Genomic DNA, 12000 nt, shown 5'->3' on the forward strand with positions numbered 1-12000 from the left:
GTCGTGACATAGAATAAATTAAATAATTCAGAAGATAGAGGACCGAAATGAATTACTGCCTGAAGCAGAGAGAAAAAAGCGGAATTAGAAAGACTAATCCAATTTTCAACTCGTGCAGGGTCCAGATCCCCAACCGGTCGTTTTATTTATTATCACTTTGCCTTGCTTTTATCTGATGGCACTTAATTTCATTTTCTCGGGTAAAAACGTAATAAAGACATGTTCTTTCAGATTAGGAATTGCAGATAAAAATCCGTTTGTTCATAAATAACGAGGGTTTACTGCCTTTTTTTAATTATCCGCTCCTCGCGATGGCAGGTGAACCCCTTAACTCAAAAAAAAATTCTTTTTAGAATTCGGAACAAATTCGGCTTTATTCCGCACAGGCCCGAAACGGAGTTTCGTAAACTTCGCCATTCAGAAAAAGTTGAAAAAACGACGAAGCAACAAAAAAATAATAATAATGCCCGTGTTTGGCAGGGTTTTTAACTGAAGCTCTCGTGTTCGGAGTATTTACCTCAAAGTTTCTAGTAGATCACCTGTCTTTTGTGTAATTGCTTCAAATCCCTGTGTTTAGTGGAAATCGAGCAAAAACCGAAAAAAGAGAAACTCCTGGATCTCGCAAAAGGATGGGAATTGTCGCCAACTTCGAATAAACAAATGCGGAACGTTTTTATCCCGGCTTAACTCGAATTCGAAGGATTTGGCGGTTTTAACTTTATTAAGCCCTGGATGGAGTTTCCAGGAATATTGATAAGGCGATATGATTGGTCGATTGGAATAAACCTGAATAAAATATAAGTCCCTAATGTATGGCTTACAGCGTTCGTTTAGCTCGCTCCATCAATTACTCAATCGAAATAATGAATGTTCTAATAACACTTATTAAAAATATAATTGGTCAATCTTGAATATTAAGCTTAATAAAACCAGTGCGGCGGGATTTGTCCGCTTTGAATGAGCCGCGATCCTGTGCTCCGACCTCCTGTTCCTTTTTGCTTAACTGCATGTTCATCATTTTCGATTGATGTGTCTGAATCGTGAGTGATTTTTTTTCGTTTTTTACTACCCACATGCCCGTTAATTTCATATTCATGTCTTCGTATAAATTTTTGTGTCACCAGGCCTATGCTTCTGTCCATTGTCGGACGATATGTCTTGGTCTGGAATATTCGTTCTGGAAGGCTCGAATTAATAGACACGGTACTCGTCGAAAGAGTTGTGCAAATTAATTGTTTTAATTCGTTACAAAATATGGACGGTAAATCCACCAGGAACTGACCAGGACCGTCTTCAGTTGCAGGCGGTTGACGATGATTCTCTCGATGCGAAAGCCACTGAGCGGGACCAGGACCGTCACGGCGCTTTCTAAAAAGAGCAGTGGAAAAGTGCCATAGATTTGATCGACTTCGTGGTCCACGGTTTGACCCGAGGAACATAAATATAATGAACTAAAATTGATAACTCCTTTAGTCCTGCGCAAATGCCCACACCTTGTACGAGTATACCAAAAAAATAATAATAAAGTTGAGATTCCTGAGACATACTTTTAGCTGTACTGAATTCATGCAGTACAGATCGTACATTCACTCGGTTTGTTTTTAAACCGTTTATTTTTAACTGTGTTTTAGTTTCCCTTTTTTATTCTGTGTTTTTGTTCCCAAATTTGTGTTATTCAGAAGCACATTATGAGTGGTAATGGTGTTAGTGCAAATTTTCGAGTGGAATCGCCCCTGTGTTTGGAAGACTGCATTCTGTCAGAGATGATCTGCCTGAAATGCAAAAATTCCTTCGTCGAAACTATATTTCACTGTGAAAGAGGACACTCTATATGTAGCAAGTGCTATAGGCTCGAAAGATACCCAATTGATAATACGGGCCAAAGTAGGATGTTATGGAGGGTGTCTGTGGACATGCTTTGCAGAATTTGTGGAGCGTACCACAAAGCCAGCAGGACCCACCACTTGGAGCGGATTATGAGCATGCTGACATATCCTTGTAAATTCTTCGGCCGAGGTAGGGACATACCATTTACGCATCTCGATATATTCTTCTACAAGTACTTCAGGTTGTCAAAGGCGGATTGCTTTAAAAAAATTAAAGAATCATGAAGAGGAATGTGAGGCGTTTAAACTCCGATGTCCACTCCACCTCGACTTTAACTGCCCATTCGTTGGAACCAAGGTTCAAACAGTTTTCCATTGTCAATTGTTTCATGGATACTACATTTTTGTCGGTGATACGATATTCAAGGTACTAGCGAATTTTTACTTCGATTTGTCCGTAATCAAAGTGTTTGTGTCTGTTACACTTTCTCACTATACCGAGTGTCTTAAATAAGAGACTCGCGCCTGTACTTGCAATGATTTTTTTAAAGCCAAACAAGGCGCGTCTCCAGAACTGCATTGTTCGTTGCGATGACATTGTTTTTCAGTAACAATTTATTTTAGTTCGGGTTGCTACTTCGCAAACAGTAATAAATTTACGATACGGAGTTCATGATAAAATATTAAATTTGACATCAACGGATTAAAAAAATTAATTTAAAGTTTGCAAACTGCGACCTTTGGAATTTATATAAATTTCAAAAAGTCCAATTTAAATTTTTTCTACGGAATTAAGGGCGAACATAATTTTACCGCACTGGAGCTTAAAAACACAGCATTACTTACTCTAGAATATGCACGCAAAGTGTTTGTTTAACGCCTAGGACTAAAAGTAGTTTCCCAACAATTTCAAAAAGGGACCGTTGTGCATTTATGCTGCACGTACGTGTATGCATATATGTATTTACCAAATCATTGAAAAAACCTGCAAAACCTTTCAGGTGCGGGCCAGTTACTTGGTACACCCGGTATTTTACTAATCATAGTTCGAAGATCCTTCCGATTCCTTTTTCGCGATCGAAGACCTTCAATACCAGTTGCATGAACAACTTACGTTCAATTTTGATGTGTTACGACTCAACCAATCAATGCGCGACGCTCTTAATAACATTTTCTTCCTTGGTGATTTAAAGAAATTTAATAATCTGGCGCAATTATAGAAATATGGAAAAATCCATTAAATTTTTGAGAATTAAACGTTTTTGAAATTGAACGTTTATCACAATATTTTTTTTTTTTTTGACATCTTTTATTGAAATAAAACAAAGTTGTACATGAGATTCGTGACTTAAGCCTGTTTACTCGCTTAAAGGATTTAGGAAACACGCCAACGCTTCCGGACGTCATTAATTCACTGGTTCTGTAAATAGCTATAAAACAATTTCGGATTTTTTTGCTTTTAATTTTCAAATTAAGCGACAGTTTTGGAAAATGCAATTAGTTACCAAACGGCTTTCATTTCAAACTAGTTGCATAATGAAAGAAGGCATGCTCTTTTCATAAAAAATCAACGAAAAGGAACGGCAACACCCGCAGTAGATCTACAGTTGGACCATGTTCAATTGTGTTCCATTTTCTTGGAATTTCTCGATGGTATGATGGAATTATGCTGTTTCGTGTAGATCGCGCCATACTATGGAATATTGCTTCGATCGCCCCTTACGTTCCGCAAAACTGGGCATTTCCAGACTGCTTGTTAAATGTTTATTTCCCACTTTTGGCAAATAAAGCGACAATTTTCGTAAGTGTAAAGGTTTATGGATCGTATACATTATATGATTTTATATCCGATTTGATTAGAGAGGTCAATAAAGGAAACTTTTATTTTTGTGTCTGTATTTTAATGGTCATTTTCTGACATTTTATTATCAAACATAACAATAAACCTTGTTTTTAATTAAAAAGTTTGTTTTTATCGAATTTATAACCAATAGGTTCATGATTCAGCTTTATGGCCAATTAAAATACAGGTTTTCAAAATAAATTTTAAACGTTTGGGTGAGTGACGAAAAACATGAAGATCTGCAACACCGTCGTCGCCACAAGAAAAATTTCAAATAATCTCGAACTCACGCTGCCAATGTTTTAGCATGACCTTCGCGTACATATCTACTTTATGTGGTCGCATGCCTGATGAAGCCAACAAGTAGAAACGTTCTTGAACTTGCACGCGTTATCCCTCCATTCAAGATTTCCTGCTAGCTCGTCCGTTTCCATGTTCATCTGCACTAAACTTTTCCGTTACTTCGTTATTTGTTGCCCGGGTTTTCCCCGACGGAGACGAAGACTATTGAAATTCCACGGGCATTCCACGCCCGGAAGTTTCTGAGAGGATCAGAAAAGGAGAAAGTTCAATCCCTTGTGCGGTTAAAATAAGTCAGAATTGTCGTGGTGGTGTCTTACTTAGAGGCCACGATCTACGCATGGCGCGTTTGCAGAGGACGAGTATTCCCGAAGAATCGTAATGACGGTTGGTTCTTGAGGAGAAGGAGGAGGAGGAGGAGGAGATCGAGATATACGTCTTGTGTGAATATCCAGCAATACCCAGGGAAAGGTTGGATCTGTCCAGTAGAACGGACACCTAAAAAGAGGAGATGTGACAACGGGGCGTCATTTATAGGAGTGTTTAACCATATGTTTCCTCCGGAAGAAATTATGTCACATGCGTGTGCCCTATAATTTTCTCATGTTATTAATTTGACGTCAATAAACTACTGGGAAGCTCGGAAAGGATCATTATTAAGTATCCCTCGCTTATTCATTGTGTTTACAAACAAAAGTCTAAGTTAATATAAAGAAAAATTCCAGCCAAGGGAGGAAACATTAATATTTCTTGCCTTTTTTGTTTAATACTCGTTCCTGACAATTTTTCTTCCTGTTAAAAAATTCCTCTTTCGCCATATAAATGTAAATAACGCTTATGAAGTTTAGCATTTATAGCGAGAAGGAAGTTTTCATTGGTTACTGCTCACCATCGCTGACTTAATCCAACTTTTTCTAGACCGATTTTTCTCAATTTTTTTAATTTTTTTTTCAAACAGAAACAAAACCAAGAACATTAAAATTCAGCGAGGGTAATCAGGCCATTCTCGCTCTATAAAAATACAACGTTGCCACTGGCATATTTGCACTTGGCAGGAATTCATATTCATACTGCATATTACTGCACAAAATGCATTCTACAAGAAAAATTCCATTGTGCCAGAATGCTATTGAGACGTTATGGTCCGAAAAAGATGACCACTTGCACCGTTTCCCTTTTATTGTTATTACTATGATGGCTTGAGCATGCATTGGGGAGGTATTGAAGGCGCTTTAAAAGGATTTTTGACTCGGTTTATTCGAATGATATTTGAGCTTTATCTGAAATAAAACTTTTTTTTTTTTAGCATACATTTCTCCCAGGCATCGAGACGAAGTTTAGTCCCTCGTTCACAAACATAGTGATCCAGACAAACTGGTTATACTACTACCATTGTACCCTCTTCAAGTGCGTCATCCAGCTCTGTTCGGCCTACGTTACGTTGAGAATTACCCAGATGGGGCCCCCAAGTGAAAAAGAATTTATTCACACCTCTGTAATTAGATTTTACAGTTCCGACGAAGAATTGGTGGAAACCTTCCGACACAAATGCTCCTTTGCCGGGGACGACAACGAGGACTGGTTGAAGGTCAGTTTGCAGGTGCTGAGGAGGAGCAGATACTTTAAGATTGAGTTTGTAGAAGAGTTCAATGCTTTTTATTAGTTTTATGTGCTTGTAAATACACAAAGGTTTTATTCTACAGCATCGGATGAGTTATAAATTTCTTCCCACGGGGCAGGTGGATTAATTCAATCAACATTCGTAGGTAAATTGAATAATAATGAAAAATTCGGAAACAACGCTGGATTTGCAATGCTAAATTCCCAAAGCTATTCATTTATTGGTGCTTAAAAGCGCATATATATGGTCATTATCTTGTCGGTATCGAAGATAATACGCTTACAGTGTTAGATATTTTTTATATCGTTTTAATTGAGATGGGGAACTTCTGACGTCGATTTAGATACTATAATATATCTTGCTAGTAAAAAGTTCATTAAAGAGCACTCGAAAAACCCTCCTGTATAGACGAAATAGAAGGAGAATGAGTCCAAATGGTGACGCTACATTGGTACCGTCTATCTTGGGCAAACACGCTTTGATCATTTCGTGCGGTTCCTTGATGCGGGTGAGTCTAAAGGAATTTCGATATGGAAAGTTCTGGAAAACATGAATTGTATCTCTTTTTAGGATTACGAAACAATTAAGCACGCGTTTGGAGCTATGGCGTGTTCCTCGTTTGAGAATCTTGCCGGATTTTCCGACACGGAGCAACACGTTATTGATATTTGTCCGTCCTCGTTCAGGTTCAATAAAAATAAATCTCGTAATTTTTATAATATCAAAAACACTGCAATAAAACGATTTTTTGGACAGTTCCAGGAAACTCGTTCACTCTCCTACGTTTTAGTTATTTCGGCTCTTTGACTAATTCCGTAACAGGAGGAACAGTAGTTAACGCTGCAGGTTCGATCAAAAATCGTCGAAAAGCGGCTTCTCATTTTTATTTGAACTTTTCAAAATTTTTAGCCTGACTTGTGCAAATCCTGAGAATCCTGCAAACTTAAACTGCAAAATAATTAGGTATCCGCCCTGCCTGGCCCAATTGCACTGGAATATTGTGAAATCTGAGACTCGACCCCGGAAAACCTGACCCAGTAGATTAAGACGAATAATTGAAAATTCTATTTATACAGATTTTAATTACATGAGGGCTCTCCAAATATCAAGTTCGTATCTTAAATCTGCAGGAAATATCAGGAAAGAAAGGGAGAAAAAAATATTTAGATCGCGAAACTTCATGCCCTTATGTGCCTTTATGCTCAAAGTATTTGGTGCTGGTGCAATTCTCGTTGAGAAAATGCTGCAAATAAGAATAATAAATGTTTGGAACGAATTTCATACAACGGAATAACTAAACAAAGCTCATCTTTCATAGAGCTTAGTAAGTGAACGATATTTAAACCTAATAATAATAATTGAACGAGAGAATTTCCTGAGCACAACTCCTTTGCATTTAAGGGCTGGAAACGGGTTTTTAATGCATCAAATAACTAAATGATGGGGAATTTATAAAGTCGTATTTTAAAATAATAGCCAAGTTTGAAATATTAAAACTCTAACTCACAAAGGGAAGTAATAAGAGAAATTTATAGGAAGATTTTTCCAGGGCAAATATTTTACATGCATCAATTTGATTTAACGCACTCGAATCTTCTGGAGCTTTATTCACAGAGCAAAAGCTTCTATAATTGTCATTAGTGTCTCTCATTTTGAAATCAAATCAACAAAACTGACTCTTTCTACAGTTCCACAACAAAGTTCCACGTCTTTAAGCTAAAATATATTGTGTACTCTAGCTAGGTAATTATAAAGAGATTTGACAAACTTGCCTCCACTTTGGCAAGGTGTAAGCCCCTAAAACTCCTATTACCCATTTCCAACTTTCCATCATAGTTACCAAATCGATTTAGGCTTTGTTTATAGCTCATAGGCGAAACTTTTAATATTGAAAACTTGGCCATTACTTTCGAAAGATTGCATTATAGATGTCTAAGAATCCAACTCTTTGAAGCATTAACCTCCTTTCTGGTCCTTAGAGCGATTCAGATGTAAACTCGAAATGAATAGTAAGCGTAATGAAGCTTTTAGGATCGTTGTAAAGCAGCTTTTAAGATGGCGATTCTTCTTCGAAGAGTGGTGCTTTGAATTTGTTAGATTGTGGAAATTTTGAAGCGGTTTTATTAGGATTTTTCTCTTGTGCATTGGAGGTATTGTCGAGACCGAAAGACGAAATATCTCGAACAGGCTTGATTAGGATTCTAACTGCGGCGAGTGTGATCTATAGAGGAAATTTATTTTGTTCTTTTGTAAATATCGAATTTCCCGCTGGAGTGTGGAATTACTCAGACTCCTTTGAAATCGCGAATCTTGAATATTTCGTCATGTTTTGATTTCGTCGCGGTAGTACAGGGTGAACGCGTAAGGACGGCAAAAACTCAAACAGGGTAGGTGCGCTTTATCGTTGGACTCGTTGCTTGGCAATCGTGCGATTTTGCGATCTTCATCGTGAGATTTTCCCGAAAACTCGGATTTTTTCGCCGTCCAAGCGGATGCCTCCATTTTCATTCGTAAACTTGGATGTTTTCCCTTCAACCCTTCGAATTTGCGCCATAAATTGAGCTATCGTGATTTATCCTTAGGATATTAAACGTGTGGCTTTTTAAAATATGAAGAAGCAAGTCCCTAACGAGGATGGCTCTAAAGTGGCAATTTTTCAAAATCATGCTACAGGTGTAATGAACACCCAGAGGGTCGTGACAAATCTGTTTACGCCTTCGTCCGTTTCTCTAAAAAGTAACGGCAAAACCCATTTGCTGTTACGAACTAGGGCGGCATGTATAGGGCGTCTTACCATTTCAACGTTCCAATTTAGACGGAATCCAACCGAACCCGTGGCGAAAATGACTTACCCCAAAATAACGAACGTTAACAGCACTATTTTCAAAAACGCTGTATGTGATACTTAAGTTGTCCGAAGCTTGGCTTAAGTAAATTGTCACGAAACCCCAGTGGACGATTCGAATTCAAATTGTCAAAATTTCAAACAGCGAAAGGGACAAAAGACGCGGGAGAGGGGAGAAAAAAATTATTAGAGAAACTGTCATATTGCTGCACCGTTGCCACAACCAGCAGAAAATCAGGCGAAGCGGTCGCCACTTTCTAACTTTGCAAAAAGTTTTCCTTTCTAAAAGCGGAACATACTGCAGAAAATTAAATTATTTTAACTAAAAAATTTTACACCACAACATTACTCAAACAGATAATAGAGACACACATAAAGCACACAAAATGACCGTTTCAAGCCACAACCGATTAAAACATAATTTAAACCCTTCCCGGATACGTTCAGCTTCACGTTTCTGTTTCCAACTCAAAAAGACAGCTTCAAAGGCCGAAACTAGGCTGAATAAAGTTCGAATTAGCAGGATTCACACACTCGGAAAATTATTCGTAATGCCCTGGATAACTTCAAAAAGACGGTCTGATTAAAGTGGATTCATATTCTGGAAGTAACCGTCACGTTCAACATGGAACAAGGCTGTTAATGCCGGCTTTTATGCACCTTCGGGTCAGTGTTGTGGGTAAATGATTATTAATCATGCAGCCTGTTTCGGACAGGGTTAGGAAAATCGTCGAACAAGTAAGTAGTGTTTGACTTGCATGGGCAGTTAAATTCTGAAGCTTAAAATTAATAACAGTTGATTTAAATTTAAATATTAAAAGCTAAAACGTGATATGTTAATATTCATTAATTTCTCATTATGTGCGGGTTACGAACTCCCGGCTGTGGGTGCAATCAGTGTTTCGTGCCGAACGTACGGTTATTTCTTGCGAAGGTGCAGCAATTAAGATATCTTAATCTAATAAACTAATAATGATTAAAAACTCAAATCTGAATATTTTTTCATTCGGATTTGAGTTGAAAGGCCAAAGGGGGATTAACATTGCTAAATCACTTGTTTCAAATCGATGACTCTTAATTTAAGTAAGTACAGCTGTATATGTAAGTTGGTTTCACGACGCTTCTGCGTGACGAGTCTTTAAAAACCACCCATCAAACACCCGCACCCCATTGGGATGAAAAACGGTTTATTTGAGCGTCCCGGGTCTTTTCAGTAAAAATCGCGAATTGTCATTTGTCAAAAGCCAAATGATGATATTTAGGTGTTTATGCAGTTATGGAGACTTAAATTAGTCCCGCCGAAGATAAAGTTTAAATATAAATGCATCCACGTGATGAAGCACCCCAATCTGACGTAACCATCGGCCGGCTGTTTACATGAGGGAAAGCGCACTTTCCCGCATGCGAATGAAAAGAGAATATTTCACGTTTTTTCCAACACTGAACGATTATAGCTGCTTTGTCGCGGTAGCAACTTCGTTATGGGCTAATATCGTCGTGGCTGCGGTTATGGTTAGTTATCGTCATATTATGGTGTTTTGTCTGTGTCGGTTGACACTGATGCGTACAATTTGAATGGCAATTTGCAGAAAGTGGCGCCTCGAAACGCCACCCATTCCTCCGCAGGGCCTCGGCTAGATCGATACAGAGAAATTGTCAAAATTTGGTTTCGAAGCCGAGAAGTTTTTGCCAAAAAAAAAAAACATCAACAACTGATCTGAATTAGTCCCCTGAAAGAGCAAATATTTAGCCATTGCTACTCAGTCGTTCCCTCTTCGATTATCATTTCATCGACGATTTTCTGGGACACTGTGTACACCTATTTCACTGATTTGTTGCCATCTCAATATGGCTAAGGCGTTTTTTGTCAATATCTAAAAATACTACTCGCATTAGGCAATACGTGTTAAAATAAGTATGTAACGTAACGTTTTATGGGCGGGGAATCAATTTATAGCCGAGCAATTTCCCGAGCGAGCCCAAAAATGGATGAGTGAATAAAACCTCATTACGTACCCATTGCATACAACGTTTTATGTCCGTTTCATGTTAATTTTCTAACAATTTAACTTTGAGTCAAAATTAAGCTGTCGCCGAAATATCTGAACCACCTGTTAAAGGACATTTATATCAGGAGATTAATATTCTTAATTGATTAACTACGGTAAACAGTACTCGTTACCTGATTACTGTAAACACACGAGCATTCTTATTGCAGTGGCGTAGAATGAGTCGAGTCCCGACTGACGTTGATTTGATGTGCGGCGAACGTCTCCAGTCGGCAGTTTCTGCATATCCGAAGCTCACGGACGGTGGCATGCGTAGCTTTCGTCAAGATACGTACGCACGCGAGTCCGTCTTATGTCGTAAGTGCGAAATTCGATCTACGTCTCCGAGATGCGTAATTTTGGGCCGATACGGGCCTGTCGTGGTCCTTCTTTAAATGTCTATGGTCATTTCCACAGTGAATACGTAGGTTGCCTGTCTTAGTTTAATAGAATTTGCAAGTTCAATAGAATCAATCCGGGCACGGAAAATACTTTATTCCACGGAAGAACTTTATTGGCCTACAAACTAGTTCCTGATGAGCGCAAAAAGAGCAAACTAAATGACGTGAACTTCTTAAACGATGTTGGTGAAACCGCATTCAAAGCAAAATCATATTTCATATTATCACCTACCGTGTAGCGCTTTTTTGCGCTGAAGTAAACATCTGATGGAAAAAATATTAATTCTGGTTTCGCCCGCCCCCTCTGGATTCAGGAAAAATAACACACGTTCAAATACAGGACCGGCACGTTTGATTGATGACAAATCAGATAAACGAGAACGCATAATGTGTCGATTTTTAATAAATGATGCCGGCTCGGTTATAAGCTTTTCAAAGCTGTCAAGTATGAACGAGGCCGATTTGGGTTTACAAATGTTTAGGATACGGTCTGAATATTAATGATAAGGGAATGCGTCTCGAAATATTTCCATTTTTCTGGACGGTTTTGATGCGAGGACTGTTTTCTTCGTTTTAATTTTTCAGTGCGCATCCAGAGGAAATTCAATCTCGGACGATTTTAAAATTCCGTGTCGTTTGCCGGCAATTGTAGCCCGGGTGGAAGTCGCCGATTAGTATTACAGACAACAAGTAATACATAATAAAATGCCAGTAAACATAAGAAACTTATACATAATTCTTCTCCCCACGAGGGCCAGAAAATATTCACAAATAAAAATAAACCGACAGTTCCTGTTCTATATCGATATATCAATAAATTATTATTCAGCACGGCTTTAAGGGTTCTCTTGCTCCTGCAGCCTCCACTCGACGCATTCCGTCACGCACGTATCACTTAGTACTAACGTAAACTGGCGCTATAAATCAGAAATACGTAATTACTCTCATCACAATTCATAAATTATTGTGCTATCTCTGGATCCTCGACAACAAGCTAATTCCCTTTAAAATATTAAACATTAAATCTCCCCAAAAACTGAGCGGAAAGTTCCGAGAACCCGACGGCCGTTACGCATCGAGACTGCTTAGTGGCCGTCGACGTCGCATTCATACCTC

The 12000-nt window shown here is 38.4% G+C and overlaps 1 protein-coding gene across 1 annotated transcript; it reads left to right on the forward strand.

The window, feature by feature from the left end:
* Positions 1-1524: 1524 nt before the first annotated feature.
* On the forward strand, positions 1525-5671 carry LOC136347033 (E3 ubiquitin-protein ligase Siah2-like). The gene is made up of 3 exons (XM_066296660.1): positions 1525-2016; positions 2069-2253; positions 5276-5671. Exons 1-3 carry the CDS (start codon positions 1689-1691, stop codon positions 5630-5632), a joined length of 870 nt encoding a protein of 289 aa, XP_066152757.1. The 5' UTR covers positions 1525-1688; the 3' UTR covers positions 5633-5671.
* Positions 5672-12000: the final 6329 nt, after the last annotated feature.

This window comes from Euwallacea fornicatus, chromosome 2, assembly GCF_040115645.1.
Source record: "Euwallacea fornicatus isolate EFF26 chromosome 2, ASM4011564v1, whole genome shotgun sequence".
Taxonomy (NCBI): domain Eukaryota; kingdom Metazoa; phylum Arthropoda; class Insecta; order Coleoptera; family Curculionidae; genus Euwallacea; species Euwallacea fornicatus.

Bases quoted from the DNA above. Each gene is read 5' to 3' on its own strand.
- LOC136347033 (XM_066296660.1), top strand. From the start codon at position 1,689: ATGAGTGGTAATGGTGTTAGTGCAAATTTTCGAGTGGAATCGCCCCTG. The intron at 2,017-2,068 runs GTAGGGACATAC...CAAGTACTTCAG, and splicing joins TTGTAAATTCTTCGGCCGAG to GTTGTCAAAGGCGGATTGCT. The intron at 2,254-5,275 runs GTACTAGCGAAT...TTTTTTTTTTAG, and splicing joins TCGGTGATACGATATTCAAG to CATACATTTCTCCCAGGCAT.